General features: G+C 45.5%; 1 protein-coding gene across 1 annotated transcript in view; it reads right to left on the bottom strand.

The window, feature by feature from the left end:
• The window catches only part of LOC115075654 (FXYD domain-containing ion transport regulator 7-like), a 116,084-nt gene that overhangs the window by 51,685 nt on the left and 37,540 nt on the right, over nucleotides 1-26,859 (bottom strand). The window contains exons 3-4 of the mRNA XM_029576228.1: nucleotides 5,616-5,651; nucleotides 2,268-2,342 (exon numbers count right to left, since the gene is read on the bottom strand). Coding sequence (XP_029432088.1) covers nucleotides 2,268-2,342; nucleotides 5,616-5,651 — 111 coding nt within the window. The remainder of the gene's footprint in view (nucleotides 1-2,267; nucleotides 2,343-5,615; nucleotides 5,652-26,859) is intronic.

Below are 26,859 nucleotides of genomic sequence, written 5' to 3'. Positions count from 1 at the left end.
CAGACTGAATAGTTTTGAATAAAAGAAAAAGTTTCCAAGCGGGATTTTTTATGTCAGTAGTGATTATAAAAGCTTGAAGCTTCTTGGCACATTATACAACAGTCTGACAAGTTGGCTTGCTACTTCAGGGCTAAGTTATGAACTGGCTTTTTCCCCACTTTAATTTAATATAATATATACAATTTATCCATAAGCCATTGCAAGTTTAACATTTTTTTTTTTTGCAATTATTGCGTTTCCGTTATTATTTTATATACAACGCTATTTGCCTTTGATTTGGACTTTACCACTATAGTTTTAGCTCTGAAAGTGGTGTTGGTCTAATGGGAGGCAGCTCTGGTGGTTCTGTGGGCATCCGTTGACGTGCTGGGCCTGATGAGCAGAGGGAGACAGACTGGCTCCCAGGGCTGGAAAGAGGCTGAAGAATAGCCGGTCATTAAAACAGCAGGAGAAAGGGAGTGCTCAGGCCATGCTGAGGGAAGGGATGGAGGGAGGCAGGTGCAGAATGTGCATGCTAGGATTGAGCAGGAACAGGAGGTGTCAGCATTGTTGCCCTGCAAATGTTCTATAGGTGTCAGCTAGTTGTGCTAAGCGCTACTCTTAAGAGCAGCGCCAGACTAACTGCAAAGCAGAGGACGGGTACTGCCAGGATTTAGCGCCATTGCAAGCAGATCAATATAACAACTTTATGGCATGCACTTAGTTCAGTGAAACCTCCTGGGAGTCAGAACCAAATACTCTATTAAAGAAAGTTACAATTGTTTTGCCACTCATGAAATTCATGGAGGAAAGTAGAGGGACTGATGGCATTGCTGAACAGGACTTATTTTTATTTTTGTGTCTTACGTCAGTTATCATATGTTGGTGTTTGCAGTATTTTTTGCCAGTTGTGTACACCTTTTGAATGTGCACTAGCCTGGGACAGCAATATAAAAAATGTTTTAAATGTAACCCTCTCTTCAGGGCACTTTCTGAAACAGGCAAGTGGCCAACTTCAGTTAATGCAGATTAAGGAAAAAGTGGCGATGTTACATTTCAAGATACCAGGTTTTATCTGGTGGGGGGCCAAGTTGTAAGGCCCAAGAAGATCAGCACACACAGACTCTCAATGAAAAATCTAACACAATGGGTTGTGTTTCTAAACAAAAAATAATTTACTGAAGTTCAAAAATTAAGTAAAGCAGTACACAAGCCCAAAAAAATACAAACCAGTTCTTCAGAAGAACCAATAGATGGACAAGTGCCAAGTAGTCGGAAAAAAAAGTCACAGGAAGTCCATTTGGGCTACTGCTTGAGTAATAGGTAGGAAATTAATATCTGATGGTTCCCTAGTTGCCTTTTCTCCCAGAACGTGGTCTCAACACTGAACTCCATTACTTCTCCAATAGCAGTTATTTCTGGACCTGCATGCTGGCTCCGTCCAGGCACGCGCTCCAAGCTTGAAACGTCATGGATAAAGAGAAGGAAATCTCCCCACAGAACACAGCATCTCGCTGCCTCTGATTTGCTCAACCAGTGATTTCCTCTCTTGACAGATGGAGAAAGCTTTATAAATTTTAGACAGAGACAACTTTTTGGAATGAATAAGGAATCTAAATAAGAAATACTTTATGCCCCTGGAGCCTCCCATTGTTAAAGATTTCCTCACTTTAACCTATGGTGAGGCTTAAACAGCCTTACGTAAATTAAAATAAAATTATTAATGCTATGGGGGCCTTATCATTTATAGAGAAGGGTGCCGTGCCCCTGTAAACACTGAATCAGCCAAGCAGCTGGCAGTCTGTCATTTTCCAGTACCTATAGAGGTGATGAGCACACCTGCCACTGGATTGTCCCACAGCCTGGGCAATAAATGATTATCAGAAGACTCATGTCTCACAGGTAACATGATCTTGTGACCTAAGGTCTCACCATACTTCCCTTGGATGTTCCACTTCAAGCATTAAGTAGTCTTGTTTTCTTCCTTTCAGTAGCTGACATATTTTATTTCATTTGTGACGTGGTCACAAGGGACCCAATAAGACGAGAACCCAACACGAGTCCCACTCAGTTTGCTGGTGTTTCTGATTCCATATACATCCACAAATAAGAAAGTGGCTTCCAGTTTCTCTGTATTAATCCCATTACATTGTGATGCTTATTATTTTTGACCTGAAAAATGTAGCCATGCCTCGCCTGATCCAAGGAAGCATGCTTTACTGGGTATTGCAGCTGGAGGAGTGGAAGCAAGTGGAAGGGTTGTGTTGAGTAGGTTGAGTGGCACTTACTGAGTGCGACCACAATACCAAGGCAGGCCAAAACAACAGCAAGAATCATGCCCATCATCCGGACGGTATCATAATCTGCAAACCAAAGAGCGCCACATTCAGCATGAGCAATGAAGGTATGGCATTCATCAAGACATTCATCACCTTCCTCCCTCCCTTTTGCTTTCTTCTCTCTTCATCTGCCTTTGATTTTTATTTTTCTGTATTTGTACCTCTCAACTCTGAACTCACTGCAAGAATGACATCATTATAGCAAAGGAGTCAACCTTCTAACTATACCAGTCCTCTCCAGTTATCAATGGTATCACTTAATTAAACTTGTCACTCATTAGAGGCTCAGTAGATTTAATGTCATGCACTTTTCTATACGTCAGGTGCTTGGATGCAATATTCAGTCCTACAGTAGAAGTTGTGAAATACTGGTAGTCACATTAGCAATGGTGATATCCATCTTTGCAAACATTCATCTCTGAGCTCTATATGCATCTCAGAGTGGTCTGATAAATCCATTTCTGAGGTAAATGTAAATCTCAGATACATCTATATGTTGGACTGCATATAGACATAGATAACATTGATGACATTGCCTATATTGTTTCATATAGTTTTAAAAAAAGAAAGAAATTAAAGTTTGTGTTTTTCTTGATGGACTCTATAACAGGGTAATATAAAGCTAGGGTGAGAGAACATAGTAGAAATCTCAACTTTGTGAGACTTTCCTCACTCCAAATGACATCAAATCTTCACCGAGGTGTACTGTGCTATTCGTATGTCTCACTGGCCCCAAACCATCCCTCGAGCTATTAGCTGGCCCTCCTAGAGAGATATACTGTATTTTTCGCTCCATAAGACGCACTTTTTTTCCCCCAAAAGTGGGGGGAAAATGTATGTGCGTCTTATGGAGCGAATATAAAAAACAAAATCTAACAAACCCCCCCTCCTTCCTGACTCCCCCAAGACCTGCCGACTTAATTTACTACAACCCCCCACCCTCCTGACCCCCCCAAGACCTGCCAAACATCCCTGGTGGTCCAGCGGGGGTCCGGGAGCGATCTCCTGGGCTTGGGCCGTCGGCTGCCAGTAATCAAAATGGCGCCGACGGCCCTTTGCCCTCACTAAGTCACTGGGACCGACCGCTGCTATTGGTCGGTCTCAGTGACATGGAGAGGGCAAAGGGCCGTCGGCGCCATTTTGTTTACTGGCAGCCGACGGCCGAAGCCGAGGAGATCGCTCCTGGACCGCTCTTGGACCCCCGCTGGACCACCAGGGACGTTTGGCAGGTCTTGGGGGGGTCAGGAGGGTGGGGGGTTGTAGTAAATTAAGTCGGCAGGTCTTGGGGGGGTCAGGAGGGTGGGGGGTTGTAGTAAATTAAGTCGGCAGGTCTTGGGGGGGGTCAGGAGGGTGGGGGGTTGTAGTAAATTAAGTCAGCTGGTCTTGGGGGGGTCAGGAGGGTGGGGGGTTGTAGTAAATTAAGTCGGCAGGTCTTGGAGGTGGGTCAGGAGGGTGGGGGTTGTTAATTAATTTAAAGGGTTGGGATGGGGGTTTTTTTGGGGGGGAGGGGTTCCCAGAGAAAGAAAGGTTTTCTGATCTGGGGAGTGGACCGAAATGGCCCTCCCCAGACCCGAAAACAAAATGGGGAGAAAAAAAAAAAAGCTATGCACTCCCCTAATTTGCTCCATAAGATGCCCAGACGCAGAGCCGGTTTAGCACAAATTTTTTTTTATTTTTTTTTATTTTCTCCCTCTGAATCCTAGGTGCGTCTTATGGTCAGGTGAGTCTTATGGAGCAAAAAATACAGTAAATAGTTGAATACTGTGAAAGTATCCTTAGAGTCTCTCTCTCTCTCTCTCTCTGCATTGCAGCTGTTTTCAGACATATCACAGCTTAATGCCAGGAAAAAAAACGTGTATTTATTTCCAGTGTTAAAAACATGTGATATTGCCCCTTCATTTTAATTAATCCCACCCAAACCCCCTCGCTTCAAAATATTTGCATGCGTTATAGCATTAATGCATGCATTAATGCATTTTGATGAATGGCCCTATTAGTCCGGTCTGGTCAAAGAGCTAACTTTAAGATACCTGGCTACATTCATGGTGCGACTGCAGTATTGAATATACCTCCAGTTATCGGCTAAATGTGTTGAATATGGACCTCAGGTGAAGTTTCAACCAAATTTAGGTTCCTAAGTTTTCAGCTGAAAATTCTTCTAACTTTAGAAACCTAAACTTAGGATGTTATATTTTTGCCTGCATTTAGGGACCTAGAAATGAAATCAGTCCCCTAAATTACTCCTATCCCTGGCCCCAACCACTTCTTACAATCTTAAATTTTGGTGCTGAGGCAGAGGAAAGTTTCATTTATGAAGAACCAGGTACTTTATGGTGCTAAATTTGCCTTTTTAAAAATATACTAGGCCTGAGTGCCTAAATTTAGGATTCTAATTTTACTAGGCCCCTAAATTTAGTGGGTGGCTACAGGGGAGGAATTAGGGTGGGGAAAAAGAAGAATTTAGCACTGATTTTCAGCATTAGTCTAAACTTGTGAGCCAAAATATAGGAAATGAATAGAAGGCCTAAATTTAAGGAGCCCAAGTTTTTGGGTCCTATATAGAGGTGTATTTTCAGCTGAAAGTCTAGGCATTTGTTTTGTTGAAAATAGGTGCGTGGCTTGGGGAACCTAAAGTTAGGGGCTCAGTATGTTTTGAAAATCAGACTCCTAGATGTTTTCAATCTCATCCCCAAAGTGTTTAGGACTGGAAACTGGATCATTTCTGCTTGCCAAGCTAATCCAGTCCTGTTTTTTTGTTTTTCCATTGCATGCAAAGTCTTGTAGTTCAGATACACCTTAGAAAAGCAGGACTAAAAGTCCATGCATATTCATTAGGGATATCCTGAAAATCCAGCCGGTATATGACCTTCTAGGACTGGAGTTTCTCCACCCTGTGCTAGCAGAATCAGATTTCAGTAGCTTAAAGTGACCACACAGCTTCATGTCATAGTCCTGGTTTCATCCCACTGCATGCACTGATTTACATAAAATCATAAGCAGGAGCAAAAAACAGGATTCCATTTGCATAGATGCAATACAGTAAAGCCAGGAGTGGCTTATTTAATTCTTTATGGCATGGAATTTTTCTTTTTTGTTGCCTTCTTACCTCAGATCAACCAAGCACAAGGGTCCAGTCCTGTTTTGTCCCATTGTATTATAAGGATTTGTAGTTCTGATTTTCCCACTGATTTCTCTAAGAAAATCAGAACTACAAATCTCTGAAGCAATGGAACAAAACCAGGACTGGCTGAGCCTGCTTGGCCCATCTAGTATGAGGTGAAAGATGATGTGACTTACCGTATAAGAAAGGGTTTCTCTCTCCATAAGGGCTGACTGGATAAGAGAAAGCAGGAGAAAACAGTTAACATTTGACTCTATTGATTTCCTGTACAGAGGAATGAACAGAATGAGGATGCAAAATGGAGGTGGGAAATAGAGAGGAGGGGTGTTTTCTACTGACTGCAGATGCTGCAGGGCTGGAACTGTGGATGCTGACCCTGGTTGGAAACAGCGGACAAGTGTTTGGCTAATTAAAGAGATTTACAGTTCTCAAACCTTACCATTGATTCATGAATCATGACATATTGAGATGGTTCAGATCAGGTCAAACTGAAGATTATATTGGAATTCCACTGGCCAGGAAAGTCACATCAGAGCCGTTTAATTTAGAAAAGACTCAAATTAAATTAGAACAAGCTTTTCTGTCTCTAATCATATCAGTTTTAAAACGAATACCAACATATTTTACCAATGGCGACAAAGACTGAAGATCTTTCCCAAATCTGAGGCACATTGCTGCCCTTTTTATCCTACAGCTACTCACATCACTATCTCCGAAGCCCTCTCCTATCTCTCTTCCTATAGCTCTATCCCTGCTGCATTGCCCTGGCTCTAACACCACACCCATTCAATCAGAGTTTCTAGCCAGCAGGAAATGCAGCTGAGCTGGCAGCTTCTCCTGAAACAAACTTTGGCTATGCGCCCAGGAAAAAGCTGCCAGAGAGAAAAGCAGGTACTGCCAGACTGTGCAGAAGTCTGGGGAACAGAAGCAGAAAAGGCAAGGAACCATTCATGCAGTTTCCTGTAAGATGCATACGTACGTGGCAGTGCAGCATCTGCAGTACATACCAGACATCCAGCCTACACCACTGTACCAACAACTGGGGTAATGAGGCCTACTCCTCCTCTCTCCCAATACTTGCTCCAGGACCCAGACCTCTGCTGCTAACTGTGCCACCACTGCAAGCATTTTCTGACCTCCTGGCTGCTGATCTCAGGGATACAAGTTTTGAATACGCTTGTGGTGTTCAGCACAGTCAGTGCAGAGCAGTCAGCAGAAGAGGGAGGGAGAACAGGAAGGGGGGAAGGAGGGAAACAAGGACTAGATCTAAAGTACCTCCCTCTCTTGTCTGATTTTAGGACCATCTGCTCCTAAACCTGGCATCTAAAACCTCTTTAGCATGACCCAATAAGACATTAATCCAGCCAATACTAGGATAATTGAAATCTCCCATTATTATTGCATTGCCAAATTTATTTGCTTTTTAAATTTGAGCTAGCATTTCACAGTCTGTTTCTATATCTTGGTCAGATGGCTGATAGAATACTCTTACCTATCACCTATGGATTTTCTATCCTTAAGGATTCCTCAGTGCATTTACGGGTAAATTTTCAGAACCCGGAGCTCAAATACTGGGAGATACGTGCATAGTCTGCCCTGGCCATGCTCGCACTGAGCGCATTTTCGAAATGGCCCAAGCACGCACGTATCTTCTGGTACATATGAAAGTGCCGGGCTCTGTGAAAGGGGTAGGCCGGGGGCAGGATGTGGTCGGGGGCCAGTCAGGACAACAGCCATTAGGCCCTGTCCCGGGGAAGCGCACGCCAGCAGCCAGCCAGCCTGCTGAACATACTTTGCCAGCGAAGATGAAGTAAGTTTTAAAACAAAAAAAATTCTAATAGTTAGGGGGGGCATAGGAGTCAGAGAGGAGAAGTGAAAAAGGAGGAAGAGTAGGTAGGGGATAGGGAAATTCCCTCCCAGTCCTCTCCTTAATTGGAGCGGACTGGGAGGGAACTGGGAATGGCTCAATCGGGTCACCATGCATTTTTTTTTCAAATCACCCCCTTGTGTGAGCGAGTCGTGACCCGCCCGCACATATGTGCACCAATATATATCGTATTTTATTACATGCGCGTACCAATGCGCGCATGTCATAAATGTTATGGTTTGAGGGTTTCGTGGACCCTTGGCCTGAGGTGAGAGTTGTTACCACCTGTCGGGAGGAGCCCACAGGTCCACACCGTCTGGAGGCGAGGTCAGGTACGGCAGGAGCTCTGGGAGAGAATCTGCGGGGAGGTCCCGAGGAGCGGGGTGAGACACTGCAATGAGGGACCCCAAAGTAAGCAGGTTGGGCTGGAGAGCAGTACCTGAGCAGAGACCTCCGAGAGGGTGGTGCTAGGCAGGCCCAAGGAGCAGGAAGCATGAGGCAGGAAATGTAGGAGATACAATGAAGTGGCAACTCCGAGGGATGGAGCTGCGTAGCGAGGAAGGTACTGATGCGATGACGTAGACTAACCCGCGGAGCGGGGAATCCCGAGTTGGGTCTCCAGGTGATGACATAGACAACACCGAGAAGCAGGGAAGTACCGGCAATCACCGTTGTTTGAACATAGGCACTGTCCCGAGAAGTGGTGAAGCACAGATAGTTTCTGATGTAGAACGTAGGCACTACCCCGAGGAGCGGAGATAGGTCTCCCAAGAGGTGAAAGCGTTCCCAGAGGCAGCCCTGAGGAGTGGGAAGCTGGCAGGTAGGATTCCTGGAAGGTGCAGGGCTAGCCCGAGGAGCAGGGGAAGCCAGGAGACCGGGTCTCCAGAGAGAGCGCATGCAGGCCCCCGAGGGGTGGGTACCTGAGTCAGAGTCCAGAGTCCAAGAAGGGTCTGAGACAGTCACCACAGGTCTGAGGACACAGGAGCTAGTAGAGTAGCGATGGAACTCATTGCCAAGTTGGCTAGCAGGGGGTGAAGGCGGTGCTTAAGAACCCTAACCATATGATGTCATCAGTCAGGGACGCTCCTGAGGTTCCCGTCATAGCAACTTCAAAAGAGGGCACGGTGGGGCACATGTGCAACTAGGAAGACACAGAGTCAGCGTGGGTGGTGGCAGCATCCCGGCCACAATGAGGAACCATGAGGTACGCGGCGGTATAAGCTAGCGCCTGCTGTGAGCAGGCCTGGAGAGGGAAGCAGGGCAGTACAATATGTGAGTAGACGCGGTCGCAGCCATCTGCAACCGACGGTCATAAAATACCCCTCCTCATAAGGCCCCCCCGGGGGTTTGGGTTTGCAAGGTGTTGCATGGAACTGCCGGTTAGGGATGTGCAGAGGGACGCCATATGTTGCATTCGGGATTCGTATTCGTTGGGGGGCAGATACATTGACTCCTATGCTGCATATACAGCATAGTTCTCTGCTTCAACGGCAGGGGAGAAGAAAAACAAGTTTGCTTACCGTAAACGTTGTTTCCGTAGATAGCAGGATGAATTAGCCATGCTGTCCTGGGATCTGTCAATCAGGTCCGGGAGGCGGAGCTTGATAAAGCAGAGGATAGATCTTTGTTCCCTCTGCGGCTGCGCGTGGGTTCCCGCGCAGGAAGTACAGATTCTCCTCAGTCTGTGATTAAGCAGTGGTAGATCGAAAAATAGTTGATTGCCAGGGAGGAGGGTGGGTCAGCATGGCTAATTCATCCTGCTATCTACGGAAACAACGTTTACGGTAAGCAAACTTGTTTTTTCCCGTCGATAGCAGGGATGAATTAGCCATGCTGTCCTGGGAGTTCCAAGCTCCCAATCACGTTCAGTGTATCTTTTTTTTTTTTTTGAACGTGAAATGGTTGTGGCAATCACTTTGTCTGAGCTGTTGCGGATTGTAGGATTATCTGACCTAGCATCGTATCCGCCGAAGCTTGTTGATCCAAGCAGTAATGTGCTGTGAAAGTGTGAAGCGATGTCCAAGTCGCCGCCTTGCATATATCTATGGGCTGAATATTCCTGAGGTGAGCCCACGTGGTTGATAGGGCCCGCACCTGGTGAGCCTTAGGTTTTGGAAGTAATGGTAAGTTCTGTTTGTTATAGCAGAACTGGATGCATTGGATAATCCAGCTCGAAATGGTCCGTTTTGTGACCGGAAGTCCAGGCCCTTTAGGGTCAAAGGACAAAAATAGTTGAGATGGTCGTGAAGCAGCAGCTGTTCTATTTCTGTAATAAGCTAATGCTCTCTTACAATCTAGGGTATGCAGTAATGACTCGCGTTCATTGGCATGCGGCTTTGGAAAAAAGGTTGGTAAGTCAATAGTTTGATTAATATGAAATTGTGACACGACCTTTGGCAGGAAGGAGGGATGCGTCCTTAGTACTACCTTCTGATGGAAAAACTGTAGGTATGGTTCATAATGAACCAATGCCTGTAGTTCGCTTACACGTCTCGTTGAAGTGACTGCGACAAGAAATACTACTTTCCAGGTTAGGTATTTTAAGTGTGCGGATTCCATGGGTTCGAATGGAGAACGCATAAGTTGTTCTAATACTATGTTGATGTTCCATGGAACTGCCGGCTTCTTGTACGGTGGTCTAATGTGGAGCATGCCTTTGAGAAATCGAGCAAGAAGAGGATGAGCCGCTATTGTTATATTATTAACTGGCCTATGGTAGGCTGCAATAGCGCTCAGATGGACTCGAATGGATGCTGTTGCTAAGCCCGCTTCGTATAGGGTGTGCAGATAATCCAGTAATTGTTGAGGCGTGCAATCCACGGGAGAAACCTGGTTCAAAGAACACCATGAGGTATATCTCTTCCACTTGTAACTATAGTTCAATCTAGTGGAGGGTTTCCTGGATTCGAGAAGTATGAGCTGAGCCCTCTGAGAAACTTCTTGTTGTGTTAGCAACCACCTGTCAGCCTCCAGGCTGTCAAATGGAGGGAGGAGTGTAGCGGGTGGAGCAGCGTTCCTTGCTCCTGAAGTAGAAGGTCTGGACGATTCGGAAGTCTGATCGGATCGTCCACGGAAAGGCGAAGGAGGTAACTGTACCATGGTTGGCGTGGCCAAGCTGGGGCGATGAGTATCATTTGTGCCCTGTCTGCTATGCACTTTTGTATGGTCCTGGTGATCAGAGGGATCGGTGGAAAGGCATATAGTAGGCCTGAAGACCACGTGATCAGAAAAGCGTCCTGTGCTATCCTGAGCCTGCTGGAATGGATGGAACAGAACTTGGGAAGCTGCGTGTTGTGTTCCGTAGCAAACAGGTCTATTGTCGGAGTTCCCCACTTGTTGAATATGTGGAGAATTACTTCCCCATTGAGGGACCATTCGTGGGGATGAAATATACGACTTAACTTGTCCGCTCTTGTGTTTGCTATTCCTGGCAGATACGTAGCCTGAAGATGGATGCTCTGTTTTTGAGCTAGGTGGAAAATCTGTAGTGTTTCTCTGCACAGGATCCAGGAGCCTGAGCCCCCTTGTTTGTTTATATAGAACATTGCCACTTGATTGTCCGTATATACCATGAGTCTGCGGCCACGCAAGAATGTCTGGAATGCTTGCAACGCCAGTCGAATTGCTCGCAGCTCCAGTAAGTTGATCTGTAGGGATTGTTCTGCTAACGTCCATAATCCCTGCGTCTCGTATACCTCTAGATGTGCTCCCCAGCCCTTTCGGGAAGCGTCTGTCGTGAGGACTGTGTTGTGTATAGGCTGTCGAATGAGAGCTCCCTTCACTAGGGTGGCTGGAAGGAGCCACCAAGCTATGTCCCTGAGCATTTCCCTTGTTAAGAGGATTGACTGAGTGAGAGGCTGCGAATGCTGTTTCCACTGTCGTTTGAGTCCCCACTGTAATCTTCTCATGTGTAATTTGGTATTCGGAACAAGGAAATTGGCTGCCGCCATGTGGCCGAGTATTACTAGTACCTGGCGTGCTGATGTTCTCCGCTTCGTGTGTAACTTCAGTAAGAGCTGTCGTAACTGAAGTTGTCTGTCCTGCGGTAGATATGCTCTGGTTCGCGTAGTGTCCAGATATGCTCCTATAAATTGGAGTTGTTGCGTCGGTTGTAAGTGAGACTTCTGGAAGTTGACTACCAACCCCAATTGTTGCAAGCATTGCAGGATGAGATGTAGGTGAGAGTTGAGCAGTTCTCGGGTCGGAGCTACTACTAGCCAATCGTCCAAATAAGGGAAGATTGTCATTCCCTGTAGTCTGAGGTGAGCCACCACCACTACCATGCACTTGGTGAACACTCTGGGTGCAGCTGATAACCCAAAGGGGAGTACTCTGTACTGGTAATGATTGTGCTGGTAACGAAAGCATAGGTAACGCCAGGAAGAGGGGTGCATTGGAATGTGGGTGTATGCATCCTTCAGGTCGATTGAACACATCCAGTCGTTGGTCTGCAAGAGTGGAAGGATTGACTTCAGGGATACCATTTTGAATTTTTCCTTTACCAGAAATTTGTTGAGTTCGCGTAGATCCAAGATCGGACGTAGGCCGCCTGATTTCTTTGGGATGAGGAAGTATGGGGAATTGAAACCTTGGTTGTGAAAGTTCTTGGGAAGAAGTGCTATGGCCTTTGCTTGACAAAGGAGGGATATCTCCTGTTGAAGCTGTGGGTGAGACCGCAGCTGGTTTGGAGAGGTGAATTGTGGAAGGTGAGGCTTTGACTGAAAATGTAGATGATACCCCTGACGTACAATGTCGAGAACCCATTGGTCTGATGTTATATGTTCCCACACTTGTAGACGAGCTTGGATTCGTCCCGGCGGTAGTGATGGATGTGGTGGTGGCATTAGATTCAAAAAGATTGAACCGGCTTAGCTGCCGCCGGTTGTGTCTGGGTTTGTTGACGGGGCGCCCGTTGTTTACCCCTTCGTGGAATTTGAGCTGTGTGTTGGCTAGATTGTGGTCTCTGGTATGTAGAATACGGTTGAGCACGATATCCTTGATAAGAGCGATATGGACGACGTCCATATGACGATCTGCGAGGGTATGGGTAGCCCCGTCTGGAAGACTGGTAAGGTTGGTGCGATTGCAGCGACTGTACCGCTAATGCTTCTTCCTTTAGTTTTCCCACCATCTCCTGTAGTTTGGTGCCGAAAAGGTGTTCTCCTGTGCATGGAAGGTTAGCGAGTTTTTCATGCACATCCTCTCTAATAGAACTGGAATGTAGCCACGCGGTTCTCCGCGCCGCTATGGCTGTGGCTGACGCTCTTGCTGAAGTCTCCATTCCCTCGTACATGGAACGTAGGAGATGCCTTGAGCATTCCTCCATATCATGAAGTGTTTGTGGTAATTTCTCCGCTGTTGTGGAGAGGAATCCTTTAGTGGCCTGTATGCACTCGTACATGTATTGAATCATGTAAAATTGGTGGTGGATGATACGAGTAGTGAGCATTGAATTTTGATAGATTTTCCTCCCAATTTCGTCTAGGTACTTAAGGTCCTTATTGGGGGGATATGTGGCATGAAGCTTTTGTTTTCTAAAGCGCTGCATTGCCGATTCCACCACTACGGACTCGTGAGGCAGTTGAGGGAGCGCGTACGGAGCTTCCCTCTTTATACGGAACTTAATATCTGATTTCCTAGATACGGCCTGCAGAGAGAAGGGAGTTTCCCATGACTTTAACATGAGTTTGTGTAGGAGATCATGAGGCGGAAGGGTGGTGGGTTCCCCCGGTACATCAAAAATTTTTAACAGTCCTAGGGTCTCTGCTCTAGGGTCAGGTTCCTTTAGAAATTGTAAATGGAGGATGTTCGCCATCTTTTCTAAAAAGCGAGGATATGACAAGTCCTCCGGGGGAGAGTATGGTTCCGGTTGAGTGTCTGGAACATCCGAGGGATACCCCGTGGATGAAGTGGGGGATTCAGTCGGTGATTGGAAGTGCTCTGGTGAGGTCCAATGATGTGGAGAGGGTTGAGGAGTATCTCGATCAGGCGAGATTGGTGTATCATCCCTGTCAGGCGATGGGGGTGTGTCTTCCGATTCCGGTTGTGTATTCCTGGAATCCTTCCCCAACTTGAATGATGATTCCAATGTGCTATAAAATCCCGCCAAGGATTGGGATAGTTGCCAGAATGCATCTTTGGTGGCTTTTGTCATCTCTGGTCTATGGTGGCTTGTACTAGGTCTAGTCGCACCCTTTGGTGTGCTGGAGGTCTTGGATGGAGAAGATGCCTGAGAGGAAGTCACATAAATAGGGGAATGTGATCTCCGTGACCTGGATTGTTTGGATGATCTGGAGGTGGACGGGCTGACCGCCCTGTCCTGTCTGCGTCGATGGTGAGCTTCTCGTCCCTGCATAGCATGTCTCGTTTTTGAGGTATTTGAGTCATGTGAAGACTGCCTCTTGTAGGCCCTAGATTCTCTGGAAGGTGATTTCCTACTACGCTTGTGGGAATGCTCCTTCTGATGTTTTGAGAGGGAGTACCATTCCGGACGTTTTTCCGTATGTTCTGTGACAAACCGTCCCTCTGGGCCTGTCAAGTTCTTCCCTGATTCTCTGTCACTTTTGTAGGAAGAGGCAGGTGAGGCAGGGAGTGGTCGCTTCTTTGGACGTGGTTTTGACCCCAACTCGGAGGTTCTCTTCTTATGTACTCCTGTCTTGTGTGAGGCCGATGGCATTGGTACCTTCTTTGGAGCTGATGTTCCTGGTGAATCAGCCCTGGAGCCTGGTTCCCGCGCCGTTGTCGGCGCCGACGTCTCTTGTGCTGGTATGGTTGCCAGTGATTCCTGTACCGTCGACGGCTCCGATATCTCCTGCGCCCTTGTCGGCGCTGGCGTCTTAGACGGCGCCGAAAGAGACGGCGCGTGGTCGGATTTCCCCCGCGGCGAGTAAGTAGATGTCTTTGGCGCCGTCTGCTTCGGAGCTCTATGGTGGGCCGATTTCATCTTGGCCTGGTGGCCTGATCCCGGCGCCGTACGGTGTTTGGAGATCGGCGCCGTTGCACTCGGCGCCGCCTCATGACGTATCTTCGGCGCCGTGAGTGTCCGCGCCCTCGGACTCGGCGCCATCTTCTGCGTCGACTCACTCCGTGGAGTTTCCGGCGCCGTCTTATGTCCTTCTTTGTGCGCCATGTCTGCGCGCTTGTTTGGCGATAGGCCACCCTTCGAGTCTCTGCTCGAAATACTGGGCGCTCCGTGTTTTTTGGGAAAAACAGAGCCCTGTTTTCCTACCTTCTTGTCACTGGGGCGTGTGGTGTCCGACGACGCCGTCCTTGGAGCGGAATACTTCAACTTTTTCACCGGGCCCGGTGAAGAGTGTACCTCAGAGGGGTCTGAGGTACTTAGAAGTTCTTGTAAGCGATACGCTCGCTGTCGCTTGGCTCTGGGAGACATTTTGGAGCAGAATTCGCAGTTCGGGACATCATGGCTACCGCCGAGGCATCGGTAACACCGGTCATGGCCATCCGTGACCGACATCACCTTACCACAGCGGCAGCGCTTGAAGCCCGATTTTGACATTCTGAGGAGAGTGTTGGCTCCGCGTGCGATCCCGCGCGCGAAAAGAACAGACTGAGGAGAATCTGTACTTCCTGCGCGGGAACCCACGCGCAGCCGCAGAGGGAACAAAGATCTATCCTCTGCTTTATCAAGCTCCGCCTCCCGGACCTGATTGACAGATCCCAGAACAGCATGGCTAATTCATCCCTGCTATCGACGGGAAAAAAAGGGTTCGCACTCACAAAGCGGGGAGTAGCTGGCTTGTTACGGCGGTTACTACCCCAAACCAAATGTGTCTGATACTTCACTTTCGATGCATATCCAGCATAGCTCCCTGCTTCAACAGCAGGGGAGAAGAAAAACAACCATTAAGGACTGAATAACATAGTCTGGGTAAAACAAATAAGCATGGGTGTAGCTTGCTTATTGCGGCGGTTACTACCCCTACTACCCCTAACTAATCAAGCTAGATATTTCAATGGTGGGGGTGGAAGGGAAATAGAACCAAGAGCTAAGAGAAACAGATAAGTATGAGAGAAAAAATGTGTGAAGCTTGCTGGGCAGACTGGATGGGCCGTTTGGTCTTCTTCTGCCGTCATTTCTATGTATGTTTCTATGTATAGCTCTCTGCTTCAACGGCAGGGGAGAAGAAAAACAACCAATAAGGGCTGAATAACATAGTCTGGGTAAACAAATAAGTATGGGTGTAGCTTGCCTGTTGCGGCGGTTACTACCCCTAACTAATCAAGCTTGATATTTCACTTGGATGCAGCTCCATCACTGCTCTCTGCATTAATGGTGGGGGTGAAAGGGAAATAGAACCAAGGGTGGCTAAGAGCCAAGAGAAACAGATAAGTATGAAAGGAAAGATGTGTGAAGCTTGCTGGGCAGACTGGTTGGGCCGATTGGTCTTCTTCTGCCGTCATTTCTATGTTTCTATGTTTCTATTGCATTCGGCAAGGGGGCCCCCCCGATATGTTCTGTATGTCAATTCCTATTTGTTTCCCCGCTAAAATTAAATTAACTACAACCCCCCACCCTCCTGACCCCCCCAAGACTTACCAAAACTCCCTGGTGGTCCAGCGGGGGGTCCGGGAGCCATCCCCTGCACTCACACCCTCGGCTGCCGGTTTCAAAATGGAGCCGATAGCCCTGTGACATAGTGACGGCAAAGGCTAACGGCGCCATTTTGAATACTGGCAACCAATGGCCAGAGTGCAGGAGGTTGCTCCCGGACCCCCGCTGGACTTTTGGCAAATCTTGTGGGGGTCAGGAGGGTCCCCCAAGACTTGACAAAAGTCCCTGGTGGTCTAGCGGGGGTCCGGGAGCAACCTCCTGCACTCTGGCCGTTGGTTGCCAGTAATCAAAATGGCGCCGATAGCCTTTGCCCTTACTATGTCACAGGGGCTACCGGTGCCATTGGTCAGCCCCTGTCACATGATAGGAGCACAAGATGGCGCCGATGGCCATGTGACAGAGGCTGACCAATGGCACCGGTAGCCCCTGTGACATAGTAGGTCAAAGGCTATCGGCGCCATTTTGAAACTGGCAAACGAGGGTGTGAGTGCAGGGGATGGCTCCCAGACCCCCTGCTGGACCACCAGGGAGTTTTGGTAAGTCTTGGGGGGGGGTCAGGAGGGTGGGGGGGTTTGTTTAAATTGGCTCCTAGGCGGCCAAATAATTCGGCGAAGATTTGTTGTATTCGTGGGGAATCGCGATATGTTTCGCTTCCCCACGAATACATAAGAACATAAGAACATAAGAAAATGCCATACTGGGTCAGACCAAAAGTCCATCAAGCCCAGCATCCTGTTTCCAACAGTGGCCAATCCAGACCATAAGAACCTGGCAAGTACCCAAAAACTAAGTCTATTCCATGTAACCATTGCTAATGGCAGTGGCTATTCTCTAAGTGAACTTAATAGCAGGTAATGGACTTCTCCTCCAAGAACTTATCCAATCCTTTTTTAAACACAGCTATACTAACTGCACGAACCACATTCTCCGGCAACAAATTCCAGAGTTTAATTGTGCGTTGAGTAAAAAAGAACTTTCTCCGATTAGTTTTAAATGTGCCCCATGCTAACTTCATGGAGTGCCCCCTAGTCTTTCTACTATCCGAAAGAGTAAATAACCGATTCACATCTACCCGTTCTAGACCTCTCATGATTTTAAACACCTCTATCATATCCCCCCTCAGTCGTCTCTTCTCCAAGCTAAAAAGTCCTAACCTCTTTAGTCTTTCCTCATAGGGGAGTTGTTCCATTCCCCTTATCATTTTGGTGGCCCTTCTCTGTACCTTCTCCATCGCAATTATATCTTTTTTGAGATGCGGCGACCAGAATTGTACACAGTATTCAAGGTGCGGTCTCACCATGGAGCGATACAGAGGCATTATGACATTTTCCGTTTTATTCATCATTCCTTTTCTAATAATTCCCAACATTCTGTTTGCTTTTTTGACTGCCGCAGCACACTGCACCGACGATTTCAATGTGTAATCCACAATGACACCTAGATCTCTTTCTTGGGTTGTAGCACCTAATATGGAACCCAACATTGTGTAATTATAGCATGGGTTATTTTTCCCTATATGCATCACCTTGCACTTATCCACATTAAATTTCATCTGCCATTTGGATGCCCAATTTTCCAGTCTCACAAGGTCTTCCTGCAATTTATCACAATCTGCTTGTGATTTAACTACTCTGAACAATTTTGTGTCATCTCAAATTTGATTATCTCACTCGTCGTATTTCTTTCCAGATCATTTATAAATATATTGAACAGTAAGGGTCCCAATACAGATCCCTGAGGCACTCCACTGTCCACTCCCTTCCACTGAGAAAATTGCCCATTCAATCCTACTCTCTGTTTCCTGTCTTTTAGCCAGTTTGCAATCCACGAAAGGACATCGCCACCTATCCCATGACTTTTTACTTTTCCTAGAAGCCTCTCATGAGGAACTTTGTCAAACGCCTTCTGAAAATCCAAGTATAGTATATCTACCGGTTCACCTTTATCCACATGTTTATTAACTCCTTCAAAAAAGTGAAGCAGATTTGTGAGGCAAGACTTGCCTTGGGTAAAGCCATGCTGACATTGTTCCATTAAACCATGTCTTTCTATATGTTCTGTGATTTTGATGTTTAGAACACTTTCCACTATTTTTCCTGGCACTGAAGTCAGGCTAACCGGTCTGTAGTTTCCCGGATCACCCCTGGAGCCCTTTTTAAATATTGGGGTTACATTTGCTATCCTCCAGTCTTCAGGTACAATGGATGATTTTAATGATAAGTTACAAATTTTTACTAATAGGTCTGAAATTTCATTTTTTAGTTCCTTCAGAACTCTGGGGTGTATACCATCCGGTCCAGGCGATTTACTACTCTTCAGTCTGTCAATCAGGCCTACCACATCTTCCAGATTCACCGTGATTTGATTCAGTCCATCTGAATCATCACCCATGAAAACCTTCTCCATTACGGGTACCTCCCCAACATCCTCTTCAGTAAACACCGAAGCAAAGAAATCATTTAATCTTTCCGCGATGGCCTTATCTTCTCTAAGTGCCCCTTTAACCCCTCGATCATCTAACGGTCCAACTGACTCCCTCACAGGCTTTCTGCTTCGGATATATTTAAAAATGTTTTTACTGTGAGTTTTTGCCTCTACAGCCAACTTCTTTTCAAATTCTCTCTTAGCCTGTCTTATCAATGTCTTACATTTAACTTGCCAATGTTTATGCTTTAACCTATTTTCTTCTGTTGGATCCTTCTTCCAATTTTTGAATGAAGATCTTTTGGCTAAAATAGCTTCTTTCACCTCCCCTTTTAACCATGCCGGTAATCGTTTTGCCTTCTTTCCACCTTTCTTAATGTGTGGAATACATCTGGACTGTGCTTCTAGAATGGTATTTTTTAACAATGACCACACCTCTTGGACATTTTTTACTTTTGTAGCTGCTCCTTTCAGTTTTTTTCTAACAATTTTTCTCATTTTATCAAAGTTTCCCTTTTGAAAGTTTAGCACGAGAGCCTTGGATTTGCACACTGTTCCTTTTCCAGTCATTAAATCAAATTTGATCATATTATGATCACTATTGCCAAGCGGCCCCACCACCGTTACCTCTCTCACCAAGTCCTGTGCTCCACTGAGAATTAGATCTAAAATTGTTCCCTCTCTCGTCGGTTCCTGAACCAATTGCTCCATAAAGCTATCATTTATTCCATCCAGGAACGTTATCTCTCTAGTGTGACCCGATGATACATTTACCCAGTCTATATTGGGGTAATTGAAGTCTCCCATTATTACTGCACTACCAATTTGGTTAGCTTCCCTAATTTCTCTTAGCATTTCACTGTCCATCTCACCATCTTGACCAGGTGGACGGTAGTATATCCCTATCACTGTAGTCTTCCCTGACACACAAGGGATTTCTACCCATAAAGATTCAATTTTGTATTTAGTCTCATGCAGGATGTTTATCCTGTTGGACTCTATGCCATCCCGGACATAAAGCGCCACACCTCCTCCCGACTGCTCCTCTCTGTCATTGCGATATAATTTGTACCCCGGTATAGCACTGTCCCATTGGTTATCCTCTTTCCACCATGTCTCTGAGATGCCAATTAAGTCTATGTCATCATTTACTGCTATACATTCTAATTCTCCCATCTTACTTCTTAGACTTCTGGCATTAGCATACAAACATTTCAAGGTTTGTTTTTTGTTTGTATTTTTATTCTGCTTTTTAATTGACAGGGATAAGTTAGAATTTTTTAGCTCAGGTGAGTTTTTAGTTACAGGCACTTGGACTACTTTTCTAATTATTGGAACCTCACTGTCGGGATGCCCTAATTCTAATGCATCATTAGTATCCTTTAAAGATACCTCTCTCCGAACCATGCGCTGCTGAGCGACTGTCGGCTTTCCCCTTTGTTCTAGTTTAAAAGCTGCTCTATCTCCTTTTTAAAGGTTAGCGCCAGCAGTCTGGTTCCACCCTGGTTAAGGTGGAGCCCATCCCTTCGGAAGAGACTCCCCCTTCCCCAAAAGGTTCCCCAGTTCCTAACAAAACTGAATCCCTCTTCCTTGCACCATCGTCTCATCCACGCATTGAGACTCCGGAGCTCTGCCTGCCTCTGGTGACCTGCGCGTGGAACAGGGAGCATTTCAGAGAATGCTACCCTGGAGGTTCTGGATTTAATCTTTCTACCTAAGAGCCTAAATTTGGCTTCCAGAACCTCCCTCCCACATTTTCCTATGTCGTTGGTGCCCACGTGTACCACGACAGCCGGCTCCTCCCCAGCACTGTCTAAAATCCTATCTAGGTGACGCGTGAGGTCCGCCACCTTCGCACCAGGTAGGCATGTTACCAGGCGATCCTCACGCCCACCAGCCACCCAGCTATCTACATTCCTAATAATCGAATCACCAACTATGACGGCCGACCTAACCCTTCCCTCCTGGGCAGTAGGCCTTGGGGAGATATCCTCAGTGCGAAAGGACAATGCATCACCTAGAGAGCAGGTCCTTGCTACAGGATCCTTTCCTGCTACACCTGGTTGGTGCTCTCCCATTATGACACCTTCTTCCTCCAAGGCAGCACCAGGGCTGCCAGTCTGAAGTTGGGACTTGACTACTATGTCCCTGAAGGTCTCATCTATATACCTCTCTGTCTGCCTCAGCTCCTCCAGGTCTGCCACTCTAGCCTCCAGAGATCGGACTCGTTCTCTGAGAGCCAGGAGCTCTTTGCATCGCATGCACATGTACAACTTCTCACCGGTGGGTAAAAAATCATACATGTGACACTCGATGCAAAAGACTGGGAAGCCCCCCTCTTGCTGCTGGACTGCTGCCTTCATCTTAATTTTGATCAGTTCCTAGTTAAGTTTTAGGTTGCTATGGGAGTAGGAATGTGTCTAACTTCCTTTAAATGTATTAGTGAATTCACTATGTGTCTGGTAGTGGCCTACCGGGGTCTGATCGAATTCTCAATAAAGTTTTTGTTGATGGTTTGTTTTTTTTTTGTGAAAGTGGCACCTGCCTATAAATTAAGGGATGAGCTAGGGGTGGGTGGGCGAGGGGTGGGAGGGTTGGGAAATACAGTCTAACTTCAGTTAGTCAGCCTGAGTGACTCACTGCTCCCTTGATTAACAAATGTTGATCCCTATTCAAACCCAATCACACTACCTCAACACCTTTCCAAGGTGAGTAACTGAGCTGAACTATTCAACTTTTTTACTTTGGTATATACTGCTCCTAGCTTATTTCTAGCTTCTGGCTACTTTTTTGTGGGTTTTTTTTTTTTGTGGTTTTTTTTTTTTTTTTTCAATACAATGCACTCAGTTAGTATTAAAACAGTCAGCTCTTTAAAAGTCTGGAGAACACTCAGTTCTGCAGATTCCCAGTTGTGGATTCCCAGTTCTTAGGGAACGAATGCACACCCCTACTGCCGGATGAGGCCTTTGTCCAGGATATTGGCGGCAGGTTCCCAACTGTTCTCCTCATGAAAAGGAGATATTCCCACTTTCTACCACGTTTTCTAACGTCCAGGACATCTCGGACTTGATATGTGACGTTCGCTTCAGAGAACAATGGCTGAGGTGCTTTTTTAGAAAATCCGGATAATACTAAAAGTTTTAGTAGAGAAACGTGGAAGGCATTGTGAATCTTAAGCGAGGAAGGCAACTGGAGTCTGTGACTGGATCCAGACAGCAGAGCACAGGGAAGGGGCCAATATTCCTGGGAGCGAAGCGAGCCGAGGGTAGCTTGAGTCAGATAAACCTGGTACTGAGCCATACTTTATCACCAGGTTGGAACTGGGTGCTTCGCGATAATGGGCATCAAAGGACCTCTTCGATCTCTGGGCAGGCTGCTTGAGCACCTGTTGGGTATTGTGCCACAATTGATGCAATTCTTGAGCAGTTGACTGTGCTGCTGGCGAGGCCACGGACAGAAGGAGTGGTAGCAATGGCAACGGCTTGCATCCATAGACCACCTGGAAAGGAGACAAGCCGGTGGAAGTGGACTGATGAGAGTTTAGTGTGAATTCCACCCATGGAAGGAGGTTGGCCCAATCATCCTGCCGTAGGCTCACGTAGGCCCGCAAGAATTACTTTAAGGTTCTATTTGCCCATTGGCTTGGGAATGGTAAGCTGAGGTAAAATCTAACAATAAGTTGAATTTTTTGCAAAGAGATCTCCAAAAGCGTGCTGTGAATTGAACTCCATGGTCTGAGAGGATATGCTTGGGGAGGCCGTGAAGCTGGAACTCATACCTGCGACTGATGGTCATAACAATAAAATCAGCGCTGCTTTTAAAATCTACCCCTTTCTTTCCTGCAGGTCTTTTAATCTGCTTGACTCTATGCTATCTTTTGCATATAGTGCCACCCCTATACCAAGTCAAACTGCCCTGTCACAATAATACAATTTATTTCCTGATATAAGAACATAAGAACATGCCATACTGGGTCAGAGCACAAGAAGAAGGTCCATCAAGCCCAGCATCCTGTTTCCAACAGTGGCCAATCTAGGCCATAAGAACCTGGCAAGTACCCAAAAACTAAGTCTATTCCATGTTACTGTTGCTATTTTCTAAGTCAACTTAATTAATAGCAGGTATCACCACGTCAAATCATTAATCCTTCCACCATGTTTCTGAAATGTCTATATCCTTGTTTATTGCATGCATCCTAACTCTTTTTATTCAGACTTCTGGCTTTCACATGCAGAAATTTTAAATTATGCTTTTATATTTGTATTTTAATTTCTGTTTGTATTCACAACCTGTTTATAATAAGAATTACAAATACAATCAGTGTAGAGTCATTCAATCTCTTTTACATCCATCTGAACTATTTCAACCTTAACCATAACCTATCTACTGGGGTATTCTAAATTCCCTGTTTGGTAAATATCCTTGGAAGATAGTTCCTCAGAAGTGCATGGTTCAGAGGAAGGCATTGACTTTCCTCTATGGTTTAGTTTAATAGCTGCTCTCTCTACCTTTAAATATTAGTACCAGCATCCAGATGCCACTCATCCAGTCAGAATACAGTCCTGATTCCTCAGAAAGCTCCCAAGTTCCTAGTAAACATAAAAACCTCTTCCTTCCATCATCTCATCCACGCATTGAAATGCTGGAGCTCAACCTGCATCTGGGATCCTGCGCATGCAATGGGGAACCTTTGTCAGAATGCAACCTTGGAGGTTCTGGATTTCAATTTTCTACCCAAAAGTTTCAATTGATCCTACAGAATCTTCCTCCTGCAACTTCTGTGTCACTGTACCCACATGCACCACAACGGACAGTTCTTCTCCAGCAGTCTCTAAAATGTTTATCTAGGTGGCATGTGAATTCCACTACAGTCACTCCAGGCAAGCAAGTTACCGAGTGGTCCTCATTGCCACCAGCCATCCAGCTATCTACATTCTTAATAATTGAATCACCAACTATTATGGAAGTCCTAATTCTTCTCTCCTGAGCATATAACCCTGCAGACATATCCTTGGTGTCAGAGGATAAGGCATCCCCTTGAAATAAAGTCCCAGAGACAGGATCACTTCCTGCCACACCAAGGTGATAGTCTCCTTCCAGGTGACCTTGTTTTCCAAAGCAGCATAGGGGCTGCTGCATTGGAGTTGGGATCACGCTACTCTGTCTCTGAAGGTCTCCGCTATGTACATCAACTTCTCCAGGTCTACCATTCTTGCCTCCAGAGATTGGACTCAATCTCTGAGAGTCAGGAGCATTTTGCACAGGGTGCATACATACAGCCTCTCACCAACAGATAGGTAATCATATAGGTGGCATGTCATGCAAGACTGCATAGCCCTCATCTCGCTGCTGAATATGTGTCTGCATTTTAATTTTGTTGTTTTGAAAGTTGTTTAAGAACAGTGGGACAGATTTTCAAAGGGTTACGCGTGTAACCCTGAAAACCCGCTCCAGCGCGCAGAGCCTATTTTGCATAGGCCCGGCGATGCGCGCAAACCCTGGGACACGCATATATCCCAGGGCAGGAAAAAATGGGCGGGGAGTGGGCGGGACGGGACCAAGGCCTCCGGCACAGCGGTCGTGCCGGGGGCTCGCGCACCGGCACTTGGCCGGCGCGTGCAACCTACACCTGCCCAGAGGCAGGCGCAACTTCGTCAACAAAGGTCAGGGGGGATTTTTAGATAGGACTGGGGGCGGGTTAGATAGGGGAAGGGAGGAGAAGGTGGGGGGACGGAAGGAACGTTCCAATTTTGGAGCGGCCTTGGAGGAAACAGGGAAAGCCATCGGGGCTCCCCTAGGGCTCGGCGCATGCAAGGTACACAAGTGTGCACCCCCTTGCACCCTGGATTTTATATCATGGGGCGGCTATGCGCGCATGTTATAAAATCTGGCGTAGATTTGTGCTTGCCGGGTTGCGTGCACAAATCTATGCCGGCGCGTAGGTTTAAAAATCTGGCCCACTGTGTGTTATTGGGAGTCATATATGTTAGTTTATCAATGACAAGCAATTGGACTTAAATTAGTAATTTTTTATAAACAATTAATTGCATGTTGTTCTAAATCACTAATTGATTCTTATTTTGTAGATTTTCCTCCATGCTGTTGTCTAATATTTATTTAGCATCTATTTTCCAACTGCTTTCCAGCCTTTGTGAGGGGTTTCACCTTTCTGCGGATGATATACAATTTTCCATCCCTTTGGCCCTCTCATGGTCTGATACCACCTCTATGATCTCCCTGTGTCTGACTACCAGCTCACCTTGAATATGGCAAAAACAGAGATTCTGGTGATCCAGTGCAGTAGCTCAATTTCTATTCTGCCAATTATAAGAATTGAAGATATTGATCTGCCAATTGTTACACATGGTCAGAGCCTAGGATTTATAATTGACTCTAAATTATCATGTATCCTGCAAACAAAAGTAGTTGTTAGGTGTGGCTTTTATAAATTGCAATTACTGCAGGGCTTAAACCCCTATTACAATCCACAGATTTCCATTGTGTCATCCAAGCTTTTTAATGATGATATTAGATTATTGCAATGCCATCTATTTTGGGTCTACCAGCATTAATAACAAAATCATTACAACTCCTATAGAATGCTGTGGCTCAGCTCATCATAGGTCATACGAAAAGAAACTATATTTCTCCAGCTTTGTTTGACTTTCACTGGCTTCCAAGCCAGTGGAGAGTCAAATATAAAATCTTCATGCTGGCACATAAACCACTTATCATTAATTAATTCACTCCCCTGGATAAACACATCGCTGCAGATACATAATCTGACTATGGCTCTCCATTCCTCACAGACAGGCCGATGCACTGTTAACATGTATTTGGACGCAAGTTTTACCCCTTATTCAGTGAGGGTGCTCCTCTCTGTCATTGCAATATAATTTGTACCCTGGTATAGCACTGTCCCATTGGTTATCCTCTTTCCACCATGTCTCTGAGATGCCAATTAAGTCTATGTCATCATTCACTGCTTTACCTTCTAATTCTCCCATCTTACTTCTTAGACTTCTGGCATTAGCATACAAACATTTGTTTTTTGTTTGTATTTTCATTCTGCTTTTTAATTGATAGGGATAAGTTAGAATTTGTTAGCTCAGGTGAGTTTTTATTTACAGGCACTTGGACTACTTTTCTTATTATTGGAACCTCACTGTCGGGAAGCCCTAATTCTAATGCATCATTAGTATCCTTTGAAGATACCTCTCTCCGAACTATGCGCTGCTGAGTGACTGTCGGCTTTCCCCTTTGTTCTAGTTTAAAAGTTGCTCTATCTCTGTCTGCCTCAGCTCCTCCAGGTCTGCCACTCTAGCCTCAAGAGATCAGACTCGTTCTCTGAGAGCCAGGAGCTCTTTGCATCGCATGCACATGTACAATTTCTCACCGGTGGGTAAAAAAATCATACATGTGACACTCGATGGAAAAGACTGGGAAGCACCCCTCTTGCTGCTAGACTGCTGCCTTCATCTCAAATTTGTTCAGTTCCTACTTACATATTAGGTTGCTATGGGAGTAGGAATGTGCCTAATTAATGTCCTTTAAATGTACTCCTGTAATATGTTGTTTAAAATGTAAACCGGAGTGAAGGCAGACTGCTATACCCCGGTATATAAACTCTTCTAAATAAATAAATAAATAAATAAATAAATAAATAAATATTTGTGAATTCACTATGGGGCAGATTTTGAAACCAGTGCGTGCGGGATACATTTGTGCACGCTACCCGGCGCGCACAAATGTACACCCAATTTTATAACATGTGCATGCTGCTCTCTTGATTAACAAATGTTGGTACCTAATGAAACCAAAAGTTTGAAAAGTTCAGTTCAGTTACTCACTGAACTTTTCAAACTTTTTACTTAGGTATACACTGCTCCTAGCTTATTTCTAACTATTTTTTTTTAATATACAAACACTCTAACTTCTGCTTACTAGCTGCCTTACAGACTTTTTAAAAATAAACACACTAATTACTGCTTACTAGCTGCCTTACTGACTGACTATTAAAAAATATAAACTCTGTTTATTCGCTGCCTTACTGAATATTAAAAGCACAAACACCCTAAATAATATTCCCAAATAGTTAACTTTGCCCCAATACTTTTAAAAAAGACAATGTCCCAAGCAAAAACTTACTGATTCCTTTCAGCCACCAGCAAGATGATCCTCTCCTCTCAGTGCTCTATTCTGTTTTCTTTTTAAAGATGTGAGGATATTTATTTATTTATTTATTAACTTTTATTTACCGACATTCGTGAAGCACATCATGCCGGTTTACAATGAACTCAGGTGGAAAATACAGTATAACAATAAAAATATTAATATTACCGTTTTATAAAAATAAATTTTGTCAAAACGGTTTACAGGAAATAAAATAAAAATTAAAAGAAACAATCAAAATAAGATTAAATTTAAAATATACTCAAAATAGTCAATAGCTAGATGGGATTCTAGCATAAACAAATCATTTACTCAGTGAAATAAAAATAAAAATATTGCTGCCATGGGACTTACTATTCCTGGGGAAAAAAATGGAGAAAAAGGG

This window comes from Rhinatrema bivittatum, chromosome 14 (assembly GCF_901001135.1).
Source record: "Rhinatrema bivittatum chromosome 14, aRhiBiv1.1, whole genome shotgun sequence".
NCBI lineage: Eukaryota > Metazoa > Chordata > Amphibia > Gymnophiona > Rhinatrematidae > Rhinatrema > Rhinatrema bivittatum.
This window is presented reverse-complemented; position numbering and strand designations above follow the sequence as displayed.